This window comes from Sorex fumeus, unplaced genomic scaffold (assembly GCF_029834395.1).
Source record: "Sorex fumeus unplaced genomic scaffold, SorFum_2.1 ptg000006l, whole genome shotgun sequence".
Lineage (NCBI taxonomy): Eukaryota > Metazoa > Chordata > Mammalia > Eulipotyphla > Soricidae > Sorex > Sorex fumeus.
This window is the reverse complement of record NW_026606063.1, coordinates 11,621,270-11,642,981: the sequence shown is the minus strand read 5'-3', so window position 1 is coordinate 11,642,981 and position 21,712 is coordinate 11,621,270. Positions and strand designations below refer to the sequence as shown.

The following is a 21,712-nucleotide window of genomic DNA, read 5'->3' as shown; positions in this document are numbered from 1 at the left end:
ATTTAATTTCTATAATACTTTCACTTAGAAATATTTTAATTAATTTCTTTTAAAATACATGGACATGGGTCCCACTCTCAAATCGCACAAGCACGTCTGAGAATTACAGAGACAGTAAGAGCCTAGTTAAGAAATATGGCTAAAATGCTTCATCAATAGAGATAAAAACCCAACTCAATAAACGTTCTATCCAGACTGAATTTTAACCCAATCTGATTTGACTTTATAAACCGCAATTCTCTTCAATGATTTACCAACATTTCTGCTAAATACAGAAGTTAAGAGCATGAACATGTATTTTTAATCTTATAGCCATTAAGCAAGCATTAGCTTACACATTTCCAATCTCTTTTAATAGTTCCATTCTTGATCTGCAGAAGGCAGATACCCAATGCTACTTAAGTCAAGTGATGATTTTTAAAAAGCTTAATGTAAATTGTGAATCTAAAATCATGAGAAAACAATGATTTTACAAAATGCAAAACAGAAAACGCATATATAATAGTTATGCAGTAATAACACTCTACGTTTCTAGACTATTACTTAGTTTTATAAAGTAAAAATTATATACCCAAAGGTAAGTTCAATTAAATCTGTAAAAGTATGCTTTATAAATGTCTTTAAAAAAGTAATACTTCTTACCTTCTGGAGTTGGAATGCACCCCAAGAAAATGAAAGGAGGGAAAAAAAGAGCTTTTAATTTTTCTTTACAAAGCAACAATAAAGCCAAAAATTAAACTCTCCCTTCCCCTCCCAGCAGCATCTACAATTCCTCAAGAATCTAACCCTCCCTTTGCTACATAAAGACATTCTTTGTTACTTACGAGTTAGAATAAAATATCAGTGTCTAAAGACACACAATTAAGTTCACCAAGTCAAAACCATTACGGCTAAGTCTCAGCACCCAAATTAATGGCAGAGTCAAATTCACAACAAACAGTAAGAGGCGGATTCCCCACTCGTGGATATTCTTCCCATGCATTTCATTCAAGGAGCCATCAAAAAGCCATCAGCTATGAACCCTAAACTAGAGTAGTTTCTCTCTGATCCATAAAGGAACGCATTTGAATCTGAGTTAACGGTGGATAAAAATTTTTTTTTCACTCAATAGCCAATATTCTGTTTGTTTTTGCATTGTTAATCCTCTTGACATCCCAACCACGTTTATCAGCTTGAAAGCAAACTGCGACTAGTAAATGAAAGAAAATGGAGGGCAAACTCAAAAGCTGAGCCAAGCTTAAGTAAACATTCTATCAGTGTGCCTGTTCACTGTTAAACTGAACTCTCTAATGAAATCACCCCAAAGCAATTCAAGTAATCTGTTCTTGTAGAAATGATGATTTTTACCGAAAAGCAATTAAGTATGTTACCTGTATTTCCCTTGCTTTTACATAGGATGGGGAGGGACGAAAATTAGGCAATGATTTTTGCTTTTAAATTAAGATTTACTTAAATATCACATGAGAGCATAATTAAGTAAATGCAGTAATACTAATCAAAAGCAAGTGACACTTCTCCCGAGGTAAAAATTTATTATGTCAAATGTTCATTAAGCATTTGATCTTCACAAGTTTCCCAAAGTCTTTACAATTCCAACTTTAAAGGATACAAGACTGAAACGTAAAAAAGCAAGAAAAATTCCTTGTTATATAACAGCTCTGAGCTCTGCAAAACAAAAATATAGAAACCTAGTTAAATGTTTGGTTAAGAAATATTTTCTCAAAAAGAATGGGTTCTTTCAGAAGCCAAGTTACTTGAATGGCTAAGACTTTCATTTTTTAAATTTACAGAAAAAAATCACAGGTAGAGAACATCTAGATGCTGTTCTATGTCAGCAAATGATGTAAGTTCAATTTGAAAAAATTAATAGAGAAATGCTAATACTATATAAACTAAACTTATCAGAAAATAAAAGGAAATGACTGCTATAGAGGCAGTATGACTATTAAAAAGAAAAAAACAAAGCATTTGGCCTAGGTTTCTAGTTTCACTGAGCTAGCTATGACCTACACCCAGCCAAGCCTTAAAATTCCCCAAGTCTTCATCCTTCACTGAGAAAGAGAGAGAGACATAGATAGAGTCAGACAGAAAGACAGAGAGAACGTGTTGCGGCTGAAAAGATAGTACAGCGGTTAGAGTACTTGCCTTGCACGTGGCCAACCCGGGTTTTATCTCTGACATCCCAGGCCCCCCATACACCACTAGGAGTAAGTAACCCCTAAGCAAGCCAGATGTGATGCAAAAACAAAAAGAGTAGGGAGCAGGGCAATAGTACAGCAGGTAAGGGTTCTTCCCTAGCACAGAGCCAACCAGAGTTTGATCCCTGACACCCCCTACGGTCCCCAATTCTGCCAGGAGTGATTCCTGCGTGCAAAGCCAGGAGTAAGCCTGGAGCACTGCTAGAAGTGGCCCCCCCAAAAAAACACAATTTTTTGTATGAGATCACGATCACGATCATACTATTGTTCGTCAATTGCCTTGAGCAGGCATCAGTAACGTCTCCTTCGTCCTAGCCCTGAGATTTTAAAAAGTGCCATATTCAAGGCTCTTTCAGGGTTAGGAGAATGAGACCCATCATTGTTACTGGTATTTGGCATATTGGGTACGCCACGGGGAGTTTGCCAGACTCTGCCGTGGGGGCAGGTAACATTCGGTAACCTGCCAGGTTGTCCAAAGTAAGAATGAGATAGTAAGAATGAGATAGTAAATGAGATAGTTACTTGTATGAGATGTGACTGTAATATCCTGATTATCTTTTTCAGGTGTACCTTTTGGAGACAAACCTCCGGCTTTGAAACGGATAGATATGTGGAGAAGAGACTAAGGAATTAAAGAAATTATCTGGTGGGGGGTCTCTGAATAGCTTCTGAAATGGCTATTCAGAGGTATCATGTTGTATTACAACTAAACTTTCATGCAAGAGTCCTGTCCAATCATCTGCCGGCCCTCAAATCTACCAGTTCCCAAACCATTTTTTTCCAGATCTTTTTCCATAAAGAACTAAAATCTTGGGCCAGGAATGGGGCTCTATAGCAGAGCATTTATCTTGCCTGTGTGAGGCCCAGGGTTCGACAACCAGCACCACATGGTCCCCCAAATGTTACCAGGAGCCCCCAGTATCCAGGTGGGGGTAGCCTCCCTCAACTCCTACCAGATTTAGGTATGCACCACCCCCACCAAAAGGGTAAAATAAACACACACACACACAAACACTAACCTTTCAATGCCTCTTAAATTTTAAAAGCAACAATAATTAAGCCAACTGATAAATAAGGCAGTTGGTTATATTTATTAGCTATAGATCTTATTCACCTATAAAAATCTGTGATATGAAAGATTCTGACTTGTGTACCAAAATTATTAATTATTTTATATCATGAACTCCTGGGACCACTTAGGGAGATCTAATTCAGACGAGAACTCAACTCAGGATGATAAACTCATGAACATGAATCCTCTCTGCTCACCACGCAAGACACAGCAAGACTAGAGAAGTAAGGCCTCAGATATACTTCCCTGTTATTTGCTTTCACAATGCATCTTCTTCTGAATTCCCTATCAGACGACAGAAATCGATGAGAAGACACAGCTTACAGCATGAACGAAAGCACGCAGAGGGTTGGAGAAAGCACTCAAGGCTGTGGCCGGCTTCTCTCGAAGGGCTAGGAAAGTGTGTTAAGAGAGGCCCACTCGTCCGGGCATCCCTGGGCCCACACAGCCGACCGAGCACGGCCTGGCGTGGGCCCCAGGGTACCCAAGCAATGCCTGGTAGACTCTCGGGAAAACCAAAACTTAACAAAAAGCACAGGTGTAAATACGAATGGCAGCCATTGCCAATGGAGGGGAAAGCCACCGTGGGAAAGACTAAGGAGGGCAGAACAGTGGGTGGCAAGGGAGAAAGGAGTCAGCAAAGTGCTCCAAGCGTCCACAAATACTGGCCTGACACTATTCCTGCTGGACGACAGGCATATGCTGTTTAATTAACCCTTTCCAGGGGGTTGGGCCACACTGTGCTCAGGGGTCACTCCTGGCAGCGTTCAGGGGACCATATGCCCTGTCAGGGATAAAACTACGACTGGCCATGTTCAAGGCAGGCCAGGGACCTACCCACCATTATTTCTCCAGCCTTAATTGCCCCGTTTTTCATAATAAATTAGAAATTTCAAAATTGCATACTTTTTTTAAAAAAAAAAATCTCATCTCTCAAGATACAAAGTCAAATACTAAATAACTAAAACACCAGAGAATTACTTCAAAACTCTGAGGTAAGGGACTGGAGAGAAAGCACAGTTTGCCTTGTGTTTACCTCACCTGAGTTCCCCTGAGCACCATCAAGAGTAACTTCTGAGTGCCGAGTCAGGAGTAACCCCTGAGCATTACCAGATTTGGCTAAGAACCCAACAAAACCAAACAAAAATCTGAAGAGGGCTTCTGATCTTTACAAGAATTTATTAAATTTGTCATTTATGCTGGAGGATACATTTTTTGCTTTCCAAAAGCAAAGATTTGGGTTTTTAAGTGTATTTAGTATCAAGTTCCTAAGCTTTATTTATGTATGAAATTCTATTTTACAAAAGGAAAAAGATGCATTTTGAGTCCATAACGTATCGGGAATGACTTACTTACCAATTCCCCAATTCTTATTCATCTCTGACAATACCTGACCCACTGCTCCACCTCACTGCTACCTTTTTCAATCACTCAAGTGTTGACATTTAAGATGAAACCCCCTCTCAAGTTTGAACACTTCCTCATCCCACATGAGATTCAAAATGACCCTCCAGGGGACCTCCCGAGCAGTACTGAGGATAACTGGGGGTGAGAACAACTCCCAGAAATATACAGCCCAGCCACGAGGGCGTGTGGGCTCAGGGGGAGATGGGCATACCTGGTGGTCCTCAGGGGCCCATGCGTTGCTGGGAGTTGATCTGAGCGCTGCACACACAACCAGCACGTGCTCTACTCTTAGTACTATCTTTCCGAAGGCTGGAGAGATAGTACAGGGGTAGGGCACTAGCCTTAAATGTGGCCCACCCGGCCCAGATCTCCCAGCCCCCTTCCCCAGCCCACGAGGAGTGAGCCCGAGTATCGCTGGTTGTGTGCAGAAACAAACCAAAAAACTGTTCTGAACCTGAAACACAGGCTGAGCGGATTCTTGATCAACACGCCCCCGCGCAACAGGTCTTGCTCCCTGAACAGCTTCTTCCTCTGCGGGACAAGAGCAGCTACTCCATCAGGAGGCCCAGAACTCCATTTCCCTCCTCCTTCCAACATTCCTCGGTCAGTCCTGGCCACTGGTCTGAAACCCGCGTCTCATGTGCCTATTCTCCCCACTCTCCTTATGGTCCCCCAAATCACACCACTGCCACATCCTGCCGGCCCAGTGAAAACATGCCTGTCCGTGTCGCACCCCATCAGGCCCTGACTGTGGCAGTCCATTCTCTGAAAGCCTTCTCTCTAAACTGGAAATCAGGGGGAGGGGCGTGGCTCGAGGAGTTGGAGCACATGCTTTTCATGTGAAAGCCCCAAGGCTGGTCCCCAGCACTAAACAGTCCCCCCAGCACTGCTGGCAGTGGCCCCTGAGAACTACCAGGTGTGAACACCCACAAGAAATTTAATGTATCAGACATTTCATCTTTGCAATCATCAGGTGAAATGTTTCAAGGCCTATTATTTCCCTTCAAGAACTGAACTACACATCTGGACAGAACAAGGCTTAAAACATTTAATTATGCTAATGGATTCACACTGGCTTGCTGTGTTTCGTTCCCAGCCACTGACTTATCAGGCGGAAAAATCAAGCTCTGAAAATGGAAATAATCAACACCGTGGCTCCCGACACCTACTCATAAAACACCGTGTTCGACAACCTACCCAGACAACTGGTGGTAACCTCCTTCCAGCAATGTGGACTTGACTAGAAACCAGAGGCTACTCCAGGATTGAAAATTCCATTCTGTGTTCAAAAACAGGGACTATTACTCTGAACTGAAATTTTGGGGTTATGCACAAGAAAAGCACTAAGTTAAGCACTAGGAAAGGAAAGCTCCATCAATTTCAAGCTGTAAAACTGACTAGGAGGGTGCAGAGAGCAAAACAAAAGCTGAGGTCACATCCCCAGCACATAGTCGACTGGGTGAGCCCCAAACACAAAGTAAGGCAGAGCCTCTTAACCCCTGCGCCAGATGGGATAGTCCCAAACAAACAGGAACGAGAGCAGCCCCACAGTGGTGCCTCTTTCTCTGGCTAGCTACAACTCAAAAATTATGGACAAAAGTGAAAATGGCAAGCTAAGGCCAGAGAGATGGTGCTTTGCCTGGCTTACGGCCAACCCCCGTTCAATCCCTGTCTCCCACAAACACCCTGGGCACAGAGCAAGGAGTCACCCCTGAGCACAGCCATGTGTGGCCCAAATCTGTCCAACTTGCCCCAAGTAAGCAACCTCCCATGGAGAAACTTACATGAAAATAGTTATTACTCATCAAGGTCCAAAAAGTCAAAACAACCCAAATGCCCACCAATGGTTAAAGGAATCCACGAAATGTGGCGTATGCATCCAATAGAGTGGTGTTCAGCAATAAAAGAATCACATTCTGATAAATCCTACACCAAGGTTCAATTTTCAGATCATTAAAGTAAGTGACGAAAGACAGAATATGGCACAATTCTGTTAGAAACGGTAAATCCCAGGAGACACCAAGGCCTTCAAGAGTCCTCTAGGGCCACCGCAGAGGAGCCCAAGGAAGAGGAGTGAGAACAACCAATGGAGGGTTTCTTCGGGCGATGATAAAAAAGGTTTGGGGTGAATGGATCGTATTAAAATCATTAAGTGTATGTTTTGAAATGGTGAATTTCATGTTATGTAAACTTTTTAAAAAGCAAGCAACTAAGAGACTCAAAATGAAGTTGGGACACCTTAAAATCAAATTCTCAGTTCTTTTTCTGATTTGGGGGCACACCCAGTGGTGCTCAGGGCTTACTTCTGCCTCTGCACTCCGGAGAACACTCCTGGTAGGCTGAGGACTAAATGTGGTGCTGGTGACTGAACCTGAGTTAACTACATGGAAAGTCTTAAGCTCTGATCTCCCTTGCTCCCCCACCCCTCCCCTTTCCTTCCTTTCTCTTTTTTAAAATTCTGACTTCTTTGAGGGGTACTTAGGAAAGAATTTGGTCTTGGGGTCAGCAGAAGAGCACGTGCCTCGTATATGTGAGTTCAGGCTTACCCAAAGTGAGTTTTCTTTGCCTTTGGCAATCAGCCGATAAACAGTTTACTTCACAGTGGAAGCTCTGAATCATCCCAACAATTTAGGGTGCAGTCACAGGAATTGTTTAACAACTGGCCTGTACCTGGGCTGGACAGGGAACCCAGAACCTGGGTAGAATTCCTGAAACTACTGCGGGGGAGGGGAGTGTGGGAGAAAGGGAAGGAGAGAGAGGAAAGAGGAGAGAAAGGAATGAGTGTGTGTGTGTGTGTGTGTGTGTGTGTGTGTAAGAGCGAGCAAGTGACAGAGAGAAAGAACAAGAAGAAGAAAGATTCCTATACACTCTAAACACCAAGACTCAAATGAGCTTTTTATTAGGCAATATTCAGTGTCCACTGTCACGTGGTGGTGTTGATAATTAACACTGTCCTCCATTCATAGGGAGGTAGCTGAAAGCTTAGAAGTTTAACTTGGACTCTGCCCAATATGAGCTACCCTTGGTTAAATCTTAACCTGTATCCTTTCCCTATATGCTTCCTATAAACTATAAGTGTAGGTGTTTGGGAGGAGTTACACAAATACTTCCCCAAAATCATCAAGCCTACACATCCCAAAACAATGCAGTTGGTCAAATAAATTAAAAGAGAACTAAGCTCTCAAACTTATAATAGTTGGCAAACCCCTTGTAGAAAGAATTTTCTCGTTTTCATCTCACCACTCTGAATAAAAGACAGGCACAAGAATAAAGATGATGTAATATTCTAGGGCACACACAAGACGTCTTTCTGGTCAGAAAACAAAAAATGTGTACTGTATATGTGGGAGGGGGTGGAGGGGACAAATTCCGAAGAGAGAATTAGAGAAGGGAACCCCTTAAATCCCTCACGAGGCCAGGGCTCATTTCTAAGGCGTGCATATAGGGGACACTCCCAAGAAGCAGAGCAAAGGCTCAGTAAATCCATCACAGTTCAGGTCTCAGAGGCTCAGATTAACCTAGAGAGAGACACGGCTCAGAACAGACCCCAAACGCCAGAACAGAGGCTCTGAGGTGAAAGTGATGACTGAAGTAGCAACAACACAGGAAAGATTACGGACTCAGTGCTCTTAGGGGTTTGCTTATTTTTAAAAATAGAAATTAAATTATTGTTCTCTGGAGCAGGGGTGGGAAATCCCGGGGTCTGGCTGGTCCGTGATGGACAGACACGGATGCTCTCACCAACAACCCACAGTCCCTCTGCCTGGGCTGCACACACACACGAAGGGTGTTACTGACATCCAAATGGCCACTAGTAGAACAAAGGCTACCCATCCCTGCTCCGGAAATCAACAACCACAATAAACCCAGAGCTTAAAATATGTAATAATCACAATTTATTCTATTTCAATTTATTCTATTTGGACAAACTGGCAGGCTACCGAATGTAGCCTGCCCGCACGGCAGAGTCTGGCAAACTCCCCGTGGTGTACCCAATATGCCAAATACCAGTAACAATGATGGGTCTCATTCTCCTAAAGAGCCTTGAATATAATCGCAGGGCTAGGATGATGGAGATGTTACTGGGGCCTGCTCGAGGCAATCGATGATTAACAGGATGATTTGTGATTTGTGTGATTCTATTTCAAAAAAGAAAAAAAATCTTGGAAAATCTAGATTTACCAATCAAAGACTTGAATTTTGGGGGGTAGTGCCAGGGACCAACCAGGTCTAACACATGGGAGGCGTGTGCCCCACCACTGAGCCACATGTCCAGCCCTCAGCTGCCTTAGTAAAGGGACTGTCACTTAATGTTCCTAGCTGAGTGTCAATTACCTCATCTTAAATACTTTTTCTTGTTGGTTAGCTGTGGCAAATTACATGAAATAGACAAGTTGCCATTTCCGTCATTTCTAAGTGGAAGTCCAGTGGCATTAAACACAAGCACAACGTGCACAATCATTGCCACTATCCGTGTCCAGAAATTTATCATTATCCCAAAGCCAACTCTGTCCTGAGAAACTCTGTTCTCCACTACCCTCCCCCCCTCTTTTACACCCTCTCCCTCTGGGTTCCAGTCTAAGCACCCCACAAAACTAGTGTGTAATACTCGTCCTTTGGTATTAGCTTATGTGAAATGGGGGTGGTGAAGGGGGAGGTCTGACTATCCCTGGCTCTGTGCTCGAGCCCCTGGCAGTGCTCAGCGCTGCAAGGGAGCAGCTGCATGCAAGGCACGCGCCTGGGCCCTTGGACTCTCTCGGGCCCAGCTTATGAAAGTCTGCATCTTTTGTGTGTGTGTGTGTGGGGGGGGGGTGAGGGAGGAGGGATGCACACCTGGCAATGATCTACAGTTACTCCTGGCTATGTGTGTGCACAGGAATCACTCCTGGGGTTGAGGGGACCATACGGGATGCTGGGCAATGGACCCGGGTCTGCCGCACGCAAGGCAAGCAAGCTGTACTAACTCTCCAGCCCCTTATATAAGTTTTTAAGGCTTTGCATTGCAAACCACAACACCTAAAGGAAGAGAGAGAGAGTAAAAGGGAACGTGCCTGCCACAGGGGTGGGGAGATGGGGTGGGGATGGTGGGAACATTAGTGGTGGAAAATGGGCACTGGTGGAGGGATGGGTACTCGATTATTGTATGATTGTATGACTGAAAACTAAGCATGAAAGTTTCTAAATCTGTAACTGCACCTCATGGTGATTCATTAAAAAAATTTAAAAAAATAGTTTTTAAGACTTGACCATCCATGAAGAACAGAGTTTCATTCTTTCTTGAGGCTGAGTAGTATTTCACTGAATCTATATACCATATTTATCTTTAGGTGGTCGTGAGGGCTATTCTAGGCAAATGCACCTTTAAATGAAACAATAGTCAAAATTAAATTATTCAAAATGGGGCGGAAGAGAGAATATAAATATAACCTGGGGGCGGGGGCAGGGAGACGGCTGCTTGTTTTTGTGGTGGCAGGGGCTGAACTTAGGGGGCCTCACTCCTGCTAGGTAAGTGCTGTGGTGCTGGACTATATCCTGGATCACAAAGGGAAAAAAGAGTTGGAAGTCACTGATTGAGGGCCGGGCAAAGAAAATAATTCAGCAGCCTCACATCTTTCAATAAGCACCAGGTCTACTTCATTCTGCAAACTATCAAAAAATTTCCTGAGACTACCATTTGACTTCACGACAGCAAGAGAACTATCTACAAGTACATCTGAAGAGGCACTGCAAACCACTGATACTGCACGTACTGGTTATCAAGTAGGTTTTCAACATTTGTTTTGCAGCTACAAGGTGTCCTTGGAGAGCTAGCTCAGCGGAAGCTACAGAAAAGTTATAGGATTTCAGATCTCACAAATGCATGATTCCAAAACTTAGGTACGATGAAGAAAGAACAGGGAAAAACATCAGACTAAGATAGGAAATGTGATCGAGACAGAAAAGTCAACTCAGTTAAAGGTCTCCGAAAACATCCTCTAACCCAAAGAAAGCCTATTCCTTGTTAAAAGCCAGTCCACAGTGAAAGTTGCTTCGCTGCATACTAGGGAACACACACACACTCTCGCTCGCTCGCTCTCGACATTCAAACCCATGGAAAAGACAAAACGACACTTATCTTAGAGAGATCATGAGTAAGAGAATAAAGTGAAGACTGAAGAGATAGTACAGGTATGAAGGTACAACATGGCCGATACAGTTCAATCCCTGATACCATGTATGATCTCCTGAGCACCTGCAGGAATGATCCTGAGCACAAAGCCAGGAGTAAGCCCTGAGCACCACCAAGTGCCCCTGCCCCCACTCCATCAAGTAAATTAATTAATAAGGAAATAAGGTGAAAAGAAAAGTATAGAGAAGGAGGGAAAAAAAGAATACCTGTGAGCCAAGGAGATGGACAGCACAGGAGTAAAGCACCTGCCTCAACTTCAACCCCAGACTGAAGCCGACCTGTTTGAGAACCCTGGCATCCATCTGGTCCCATGAACACTGTCAAGAGTGACCCCTGTACACAGAGCCAGCAGTAAGCCCGGAGCACCACGTGAAGTGGCCCAAACCCCCCACCCTGGCACCCAAAAAGGAGGAGGCAGTAGACAGTTGGGGAGGAAAAAAAAAAATGCTAGAGAGGTGGAACCTGCGAGTCCTGTGGAGCTGACAAAACAGTCAGTTTTGTCGTATTTTCTCCAGCAACTTTTGTATGACATATTTAAATGGCCGCTGTACAATTCAAATCATTTATCAATGATAATTTTTAAAATAATTTACAAAAATGAAAAAAAAAAAAAATAATTTACAAAAATGCTGGAAGGTCAATGCTTTATGTATTTGTAATGTATAATAGAAACATCTTAATTTATAAATGTTCGTACAATTTTTCTGAAACATGCAATTATATACAATATGAGATATAGCCATTTATAATTATTGCTTCATTTTTACCAAGAAGGGCCAATTGGGGAAAAAAATCTCAAATTGAACTTCCTATTAATAAAAATGAGAATTAAGATCAATGACATGGGATGAGTTATCAAAAAATCTTGCCTAGGGAGAGATAAAACAATGGGCAGGGCATTTGCCTTGTATGTGGTTGACCCAGGTTCAATCCCTGGCATCCTATGTGGCCCCCTGAGCATCACAAGGAGTAAATTCCTGACTGCAGAGCCAGGATAACTCCTCAGCATTGAGGGTGTAGCCCAAACCCACATCTCCTCTCCAAAAACATTCCAACCTAGTTCACGGGCATCTGAGTGGGGGGCCTTAATGCAAAGGACTGTCCATCTGGCATCCCTGGGAACCGCCACAAGATACCACAGTGCTCCCTCCTTCTAGTCACTGCGACACCCACAATTCTGCATCTTTCCCTCAAGAGTTACACAAGGGGACCCCTACCAACTGCGAACTAGTAGCAGCGTTCTAACACTGCAATCATTTTCTATCTAAATGGAAACGAAGACTCTCCCATTTCTACAGGCTTAACCAAAAGCGCCCATTTCTCTCTGACGGGTCTTCATTATGAACAGGGATAATTCAAGCTACTGGGGGGAAGGGAGGCTCTTAAAAACCAAGTGCACTTTGTCTTTGGTCTTGTGCTAGCTGGGCCCAGGCTGTCACACCTGAACATAGGAGAACTATTCGCTGGATCTATACCATTGAATGTGTTTCCCATTTTATTCTTTTCATTCAAGGTTCTTTCTTCCTGGAATATTTTTTATCTTTAGTAACCAAGCTCAGTCAAAAGCCTGAATTGATAGATGAAGGCTTGAAGATGGCTCCAGGCCTTCCAAAGAATTAAAGTGCATGGGTCTGAAGGCAGCTACATTCTTACTAAGAATTGATTTCAACTTTCTTTTGGTTTTTGTAATTAAGCCGTGATGAAAAGCTCCAAAAGTTACTATAAATAATCTTTAGGACTAAAGTATACCACCACCACACCACTATAAAATAATTTGATCAAGCATTATAAGTACTACTAACAATATTTACATAACTCACCTGATTTCTTTTAGTCCTTCTCTCTGGATAACTTGAAGAATTTCTTTATGACTCATGGGTGTATTGGGGTATTTTTCTAAGACCTGAGAAACAAGTATATAATAAGATATTACTTTTTTTACTTTAAGTTTGTGTGTATTTTGTTATTATACCTACATATTAATAATTTTATCCAGCACATGTATACTCGGAAACTTTTCTTCCCTTTTGCAACAACAAAAGTGCAAAAATTAATGGGCTATCAGTAGGCTATTCTCTCCTCACAATAATCAAACCCTGAAGCAGCAATGGACCAGAAAGGTAAGACGGAAGATAGCTCGGTCAGTCCTTGTGAACGTGTGCCATGCAAGCATGTTCCCTTTCGGCCCCCGCCCCAGCGCACATGTCTGCCTGTGCGCTCATCATAAGCACCTTCAGAACAGACTGACTTTACATTTCCAGCCAAGTCTAGTAAAGCACAGACGCTCAATACATGTTTGACCAAGACAAATGAACAAAATGGATATAATAAAATCAAGATATCATCTGCATTCTGGTTCAGGCAAAGACAAAGGAAGCATAAATCACCTTGTCCCTTGCACTAAAGAAAACATTAAAAAGCTGGACAGAATGCCTAGAGCAGTTATCATAGAGCTTTCAAATCGGAACAGGTGATGGGCCGGAGCGATAGTACAACAGAGGTAGGGTCTTTGCCTTGCATGCAGCAGACCCGGGTTCAATCCCTGGCATCCCATAAGGTCCTCTGAGCACTGCCAAGAGTAATTCCTGAGTGCAGAATGAGGAGAAACCCCTGCGTGTCTTTAGGTGTGATCCCCCCCCCAAAAAAGGAGCAATTTCTGAGCAGAGCCAGGAATAAACCCTATGCATCACTGGGTGTGGCCCATAAACAAATAAATGGGACCAAGTTGACTTGGGGCAGGAAACCAGCACCAGAAGTGCTAACTGCAACAGCCATGAGCTCTCTGCTTTCCTTCCTCTGCCACCACCCAGCCTAGATTCAAAGCTGAAATTCTAAACTGTACAAGCAGAAACAGGCTCTCTTCTTTGGTCTGAGGAATGATAAACATGGGGGTGGGGGAGCCTCTGGGGACCCCTTTCTCTTGGCCCCCTCCCCAAAGCAGGTCAAAGGCAACAGTGGCAGCAACGATGAAGTGTTGATCCCTGCAGTGGCTGGGCAGAGACCTGAAATTCCAAGAAGGAAACTTCCGTCCCCAGAGGGCGGAGGGCACCCCCACAGGCTCCTGTTCTTTCGCTACCACACCTTGATGTTTAGTCCCGAAGGCAGAGCAAAATGTAGAAATGTGCAGCCACACAGAGAAACAAGAAGCACAAGGTCCGCGCAGGAGCCGTAGCACAGCGGGCAGGGCACTTGCTTTACATGCAGCCAACTCGGGCAAAATCCACAGCACCCCTCATGGTCCTCAGAGTACCACCAGATGTGGACCCCCTCACCCAAAAAAAAGCACAATTTTTTAAAAAGGAGGGTCGCTGGGCATCAGAAAATGTCAGGGAAAACTAGCAAAACAAACAGCTCAAGGAAACGATGCCACTGAATTCTACAATCAAGGGGCACACAGAGTTTTAAATATATTATCAATTTTTCACATTAGCCACTAGGGGGAGCACACGTAGAATGGCTCCTAACGGTCTGCAAAGGTTTTTCTGCAAATGAGAGGAATGAAATGAACCGAGAGGAATGACTCAAGCCATCCCCAGGCCCCCAATGTTTTCCTTCCCAATAACTCTCCCTGAGTATCCCCCACTTCTTTGCACACACAGGAAAGCAGTGGGACATCCTCTATACAACAGCATTAATTCTACAACCATGAATGTTCCATCAGCAGCTTAAATTGAGGAGCCTAAATTTTAATTTATTAAATCTTTATTGAAACAAAGGTCCATTCATTGCCAAGTAGTGGGAGAAAGAAGAGAAGGAGGAGCAATAACCTAAGGAAACAAGTGGAGGGTCTTCAGCACTTTAGTGATGGTGAAGGTGCAGCAACCATGTGCATCAAAAACCATGAGGGGTTGGAGCGATAGCATAGCAGGTAGGACGTTTGCCTTGCACGCAGCTGACCCAGGTTCAATTTCCAGCACCACTCAGGAATAATGCCTGAGTGCAGAGCCTGGAGTAGCCCCTGTGAATTGCCGGGTGTGACCCAAAAAGAAAAAAAAAAAAAAAGAAAAGAAAACAAACCAAAAAAACCCCACAAACGTTGGGACTGCAGCAACAGTACAGCAGGTAAGCATGAGCCTTGTATGCAAACGAGCCGGATTTGATCCCCAGCACCCCATATGGTCGCCTAAGCCCTGCAGGTGTGATCCCAGAACAAAGCGCCAGGATTGAGCCCCGAGCAGGGCAAACAAGGTAAACCAAACATTAATGGCACTATGCTACTGTAACGGGCTAGAGTGATAGCAAAGCAGGTAAGGCATTTGCCTTGCACGTGGCGGACCCGGGTTCGAGTCCTCCATCCTTCTCGGAGAGCCTGGCAAGTTACCAAGAGTATCCCGCCCACACAGCAAAGCCTGGCAAGCTCCCCGTGATGTATTCAATATGCCAAAAAACAGTAACAAGTCTCACAATGGAGACGTTACTGGTGCCCACTCGAGCAAATGGATGAGTGCAAATGAGGACAGTGCTACCGTGCTACTGTAACATGTTACATAAGCTATAGGAGCAAAATTTGGTGGGTTTTGTTTGGAGGGGGGTGCACACCTGTCTATGTTCAGGGGTGATTCCTGGCAATGCTCCAAGGACTATAATGGGATGGCAGGGATTGAGCTTGGGTCAGCCGCATGTAAGGCAAGCAACCTAGCTGCTGTCCTATCTCTCCAACTGTTTAATTTTTAAAACTAAAAGCTAAAGGGGAGGGTGGGGTGGGTGCCAGCGCTATAGTACAGCTGGTAGGGTGTTTGCCTTGCAGGTGGCCAACCCCGGTTTAATTCCCAGTATCCCCCAAGACAGCCAGAAGTGATCCTTGAGTGCAGAGTCAGGATTAAACCCTGAGTAGTGCCAGGTGTCATCCAAAAACAAACCAAAACCTTTTTTTCTTTTTTTTTAATATTTTTTTATTGAGATACTGAAATTTACAAAGTTATTCATAGCGCCCAACCTTACAATCAGCCATGATCAAATTCCATGTGTATGGTTTACCCAACCTCAGATATCAACCCCATCACACCAGGTATCAAACATCACTCCCACTTGGGCTCTGGGGCCATATGGGGTGCCAGGGACCAAACCCGGATCAGCCACATTGCTCAGCCGCATTGAAAGGCAAACACCGTTACCACTGTCCTGTCACTCTGGCTCCCCAAAATCTTTGTTCTTATTAAAAAAATAAGATTCCTACAGGGGCTGGAGAAATAGCACAGTGGGTAGGGCGTTTGCCTTGCACACAGCCAACCCAGGCTCGATTCCCAGCATCCCATATGGTCCCCCGAGCACCGCCAGGAGTAATTCTTAAGTGCAGGAGCCAGGAGTAACCCCTGAGCATCGCTGGGTGTGACTCAAAAAGAAAAAAAAAAGATTCCTACAGAAAATTGGGTTTGAGGGGCCAGGGAATGGCCCAAAGGGCCGAGCTCTATACTTGGATGGCATAGGTTTACTCCCGGCACTGTCTGGTCCCCAAACCCCACCAAGACTAGCCACTAAGCACCGTCAAGTGTGATGCAAAACCAAAAAAGAGAACTAGGTTTTTCTTTGTCCATAGCAGTTCCAACCCTTCCCGCTGGCAGACTTGCAGACTTGCAGCAGTCTGCAGACCAGCGGCTGAGAGACACTGCTGGCCTAATGGGGCACAAATGAGCAAACCCACGGGGAAAGAACAGCATGCCAGGCACAGGGGCGGAGCACTATCAAGTTTCCCGTCAGCAGCTAGCTGAATTATTTAGTAGACACTGATGATCTGAGACTTATCGACCTGATGGTAAATGGTGATAGTTTTTCAATCCTTATTCATTCATAAACAGAACGCTTCCAAAGAGAAAGGTTACCCGATGTATAACGTCCACAGAGAATAAAGGAGGAAGAGCTGGATTCTGTCCTTCTAGTCACAAATTTTCAGAAATTGACTAGTAACGCTCGAGAGATGGTTTTACATTCGTCTGAAGTAGCATTAGAAATATTCAGGTTACCATGATGAACTTTAGTGCATTTGCATACTACTTTAATGTATCATGTGCTCTTTTCCTCGTATCACCACTGTCCACTAGATGTGCATTTACATTTATATCATTTGCACGAGCTCTTTTTATTTATGCAATACCAAGAATATAACCCACAACCTCATACAAAAAAGGCAGTACTCTCGGACCAGACCCAGTCCCAATTTTTGTCTTTTTGTTTTGGGGCCACACCAGGCTGTGCTCCAAGCTCACCCCTCATTCTGAGCTCAGAGATCATTCCTAGTGGTGCTTGGGGGCAAGATGGGGTACTGAGGATGCAACCTGGACCGGCCACATGCAAGGCAAGCGCCCCACCAGCTGGAATATCCAGTCCCCCTACTTGTCAGATTAGGACTCCCACTGTTCCGGGGCCAGAGCCACAGTAGAGAAAAGAGCACTGGCCTTGCACAGCCAACAGAGGTGTGATCCCCGGCACCACATATGGTCCCCCAAGCTCTGGCAGAGCCAGGAATAAATCCTAAGCACTGCCTGGTGTGATCCAAAGATAAAAACAATCCCCGAAATCTCCCACTTGGGGCATTTGCTACAAAAACATTTTCCAGTTTGTTCTTCATGATCTCACTGCTGTTGTTTTTCAAGCAGATTTTCCTCAATCCCAGGTATCACAACTACTAATTGGTCTTTCAGCATATCTACGTTAAGGGGTAATATCCCTTCCCACCATCAGTTCATTTTTTCCATTTTAAAAAAATCTGCATTAAGTTCCTTTATTTTTCATTATTCAGGCACACCACCAAAACCTAAAACCACTCTTCATGGATACGCCACCCTTAACACGCCTGATCGTGTCTGATCTTGGAAGCTAAGCAAGGTTGAGCCTGGTTAGTACCTGATGGGAGAAAAACCTAAAAAAGGAAAATGAAGAGAATAATAAAATGGCCACATAACAAATAATAAAATGTGTTTCCAAGCAAAAACACCCTTTTATATTATAATTACTGATTACATTAGCATTATTACATTGTTCCAAGCTTTTCACTCTTCAATTACGTATTACCATAAATTTAATGTAAGTGGGGGGTGGGGGAGAGCAGTTTTACAATAACCACAAGGGGGCAGTGTTTAACAAACTAAATATTGCACTGGCAGTCAGAGAATTGCAAAAGTTTTACTATCTATTTCATGACACTGAATAAAAACCAAGAATTAAAATCAAAACCACACAGAAATAACGTGTGATAAATGATATAATTTTTGGTAGATTTTCACATCTACGAAAATGTTTTAAATTTTAAAAATGAATTGAAAATGGCTGGGCTGGAGAGAGCACAGGGGATAGGGCACTCGCCTTGCACTCAGATGACCTGGCTTAGATCCCTGGCATCTTCCAGGGTCCCCCAGACACCACCAGGAGTGACTCCTGAGTGCAGAACCAGCAGTGGCAAGTGTAAATCAAAAACAAAGCCAACGTACTGAGTACTCAAGAATTCAGGAAGAGCCAAGTTTGATTCTAACCTAAATATCAGCAGTATCTCAATTATTGCAAACATGAGTTCATTTCACATAAACACATAAGGTAAAATCTGATCTTTATATAAACCAGACTTGTTTTGTTTTGGGTCCACATCCAAAGATGCTCAGGGGTTACTCCTGGCTCTACACTCAGGAATTAATCCTAGTGGTGCTCAGGGGATGATACTGGATGCCAGGGATTGGCCCGGGGTCAACTACGTGCATGGCAGCAACCCTACACTCTGGACTATCATTCCGGCCCCAACCCAGACAATTTTACTTATAAGATATACAAATTACAGGGCCAGAGAAGTAGTACAGCAGGTACGGCACATTTGCCTTGCATGTGGCTGACCCGAGTTCAATTCCCAGCTTTCCAGATGGTTCCCTGAGCACTGCCAGAAGTGATCTCTGGTCAGAGCCAGGAATGAACCCCAAGCACTGCCAGGTGTGGCCTAAAAAGAGACCCAAAAAAGCCACTTGATTGGCAAAAGGAGATCCATCACTAATTAAAAGGTCAGAGGAAAGAAACCCAACTGGCTCAAACTGTGAAGTCTGGGTGCAGAAGTAGCAGCAGGAGCCAAACAACGTGGGCCCCCGTCTGCTGTGTGCCACTAACAGAACTAACTGGATGACAACATGGGCCGTAGGGCACACTGACACACAGGAGCAGGACAGACAGTAACACGAAGATTGGGTTTGGACAGACTGATGGTGAGTAGAAGAGCACCGGGGGTAAGCCCCTAACGGCTCTCAGGCAGGACCTCTGGGTCACTCCCTCTGTGCCAAGGCGTGCTCCTCGTCTGCGTCTGCTTTGGCCCCTGCTCTTCTGCTTCTTTCTACCTTATCCCCAGCAACTTTTCGCACTGCACAATATTGTACTAGAGACCTTCCCCAGCACCCTTGCTGGGCCTCAAGACACTTTTGTGCTCCAGGTTTTTAGTAACTGTTCTACAACAGCACCCTACAGAGTGCTTAGCCAATTTCATTGCATTTGGATCACCACTCTTGTCCACTGGCACATAAGCTCCACTCGGGCTCGGACCATGTGTCTGGTTCGTTTATTACCCATGATGTCTACCCCTGGGCTGGAGCGATGGCACAGCGGTAGGGAATTTGTCTTGCACGCGGCCGACTCGGCCGACCCGGGTTCGATTCCTCCGCCCCTCTCGGAGAGCCTGGCAAGCTACCAAGAGTATCTTGCCCGCACGGCAAAGCCTGGCAAGTTCCCCGTGACATATTCGATATGTCAAACACAGTAACAAGTCTCACAATGGAGACATTACTGGGCCCGCCCGAGAAAGTCGATGAACAATGGGAGGACAGTGCTACAGGACAGTGCTAATGTCTACCCTATGGACGCCTACCCTACGTGATGGTTGACAAATGCAGTTAAGAAACAGAAGTGACAAGACTTATTTACTTCAAACAACAGTAAAAATGCCTCTTTATAGGGGGAAAAAAAGCCAGAGCGTTCCAAAGGGTTAGTGTCATGTTTTGCTTGCAGGAGACCCAGGCTCGACCCCTAGCATTGCATTGTTCTACTCCCCTGAGCACTTGAGTCAGAAATAGGTCCTGAGCAGCGCCAGGTATGGCCCAAAAGTTAAAACAAAACAAAAACGGTGAACAAAAGGTGAGTGTAAACGCAAGACAGTTTATAAGTTCCAGGGCCGAAATGAGGATGACCTCACTCATTTAATATATAAATACAAATCTAGACAGAGGGCAAGAGATAGGACTCGGGTAGCGCGCTGGCCTAGCATGTCACCACAAGGTGCCCTGAGCACCGCTGGAAGCAACCCCTGACCAAAGCTCAGCCCGATGTGGCCTGTAAACCTAAAAAAAATATCCTCTACAGAGAAGCCAGCTGAGTGCTGGACACAACAAAGCTTCTGGCCAGCTTCAGAAGCTCAGACAGGCCCCTCAATTCTGATCCGTGGTATCAAGTCACACCGATCCAGACCACTCCTGCACTTTCCCTATTTCAAGAAGTAAAATATAGTTCTGAAAACTTAATCCCCCACCCAAAATCTGAGTACCAGGCCGATCCAATGTTCTGGTGGCTGAGTCTGTACTAAGGGTTTGCTCATTCATTGTAATGAATCTATAAAGTAGAAACTGGTAACCCTATTTTCTCTGATGCAACAACTGAGGTGCGGAGAAATTAAGACTCTTTTTCCCCACTTGAACTACTGGACGCTGGAGGGTGGGAGCGCAGCCCTAAGCCTAACTAGGACCCGTGCCTCTCCAGCACTCGGACGAAGCCCTCCTGGAGCAAACACCAGTGCTGCCCGCTGTTTTGTGCTTGTTACTGGAAGCCACCCCCAGAATGACACAGGGGATCTGACAGTTTCAAGTTCAGGCTTGGGGGCCAGATCACGTGGTGCTGGGGTAGAGGAGGACCAAACCCAAGGTGTCGCACAAGCTAGGGACAGGCTTCACCACTTCTGCTCTGCCTCCCACCCCAGCAGCGCTGCGTAAGAGACAAATCCTGGGGGATCCGAAGGCTGGTAAGAAACAAATCCTCTAGCTCAAACCCCTGGCAGACAGCGTTCAGGAAAAGAGAGAGTGTGGCTGAGAATCGATACTGAACAGATACAAAGGTAAAAAACACTGAGTTTATCTATATACATTGAGCAATATTTCAAATACAGAAAGGAATGCAAAGTAACAAAACATCTATGCGCTGAAAATTTTTATCAATGGAATGGAAAAGACGGAACTTTGGGAAAATACAAAAGTGGTCAACCCTTCTTTGTTGGCTTTCCCCTCCATGCCCGGAATCCAATCCAGCATGTGAGGCAGCAGCGTGCCACATCCCAGGCCTCAGACCTTGACCGGGCTAGTGGCAGCACAGGTGTACAGACCCATGCCAAATGAACTCAGCTCTACACTGAGAAAGCAAGCATACACTTCAAATAAGCTGCTTGAAACGAATCAAAACGAAATGAATGTAGAAAAGTAAATACACACATTCTACATTTCAAGAGTAGATGCAAGCTTAAAATAGAAAACAAAATGGGTCAGGATGAAAGTCATCATTTACATTGACAATTCCACTTTTCATAACTATGGGGGTGGGGGGAATTTCCCAAAGAAAAAGTTCAGAGGACCATGCCTCGTGCTACACCTCGCACTATACATACCCTCAGCTCAGGGCTGCTTGCGCCCAGCAGTGCTGGAAGTCCCTGGCCCACAACCCTGGTGAGGCTTGGGGGTGACCATGCCAAGACAGGACTCAAACCTGGGGCCTCCCCCACCCCTCGGCACTATCTTCCTGGCCCCAGAATCTGACTGTTTTAATACATTAAAACAACACAAACTGGGGCTGGAGCAATCGCACAGCAGGTAGGACTTTTGTCTTGCACGTGGCCGACCCGGGTTTGACTCCCAGCATCCCCGA

The 21,712-nt window shown here is 44.6% G+C and overlaps 1 protein-coding gene across 2 annotated transcripts in view; it reads right to left on the bottom strand.

Annotated features, from left to right (window-relative positions):
* The window catches only part of ASXL2 (ASXL transcriptional regulator 2), a 103,031-nt gene that overhangs the window by 59,770 nt on the left and 21,549 nt on the right, over positions 1–21,712 (bottom strand). The window contains exon 2 of one of the 2 annotated variants that reach the window (XM_056124580.1): positions 12,667–12,749. The exons of the other annotated variant lie outside the window; for it this stretch is intronic. Within the exon in view, the coding sequence (XP_055980555.1) occupies positions 12,667–12,749 (83 nt within the window). The remainder of the gene's footprint in view (positions 1–12,666; positions 12,750–21,712) is intronic. 2 annotated transcript variants of the gene reach the window in all.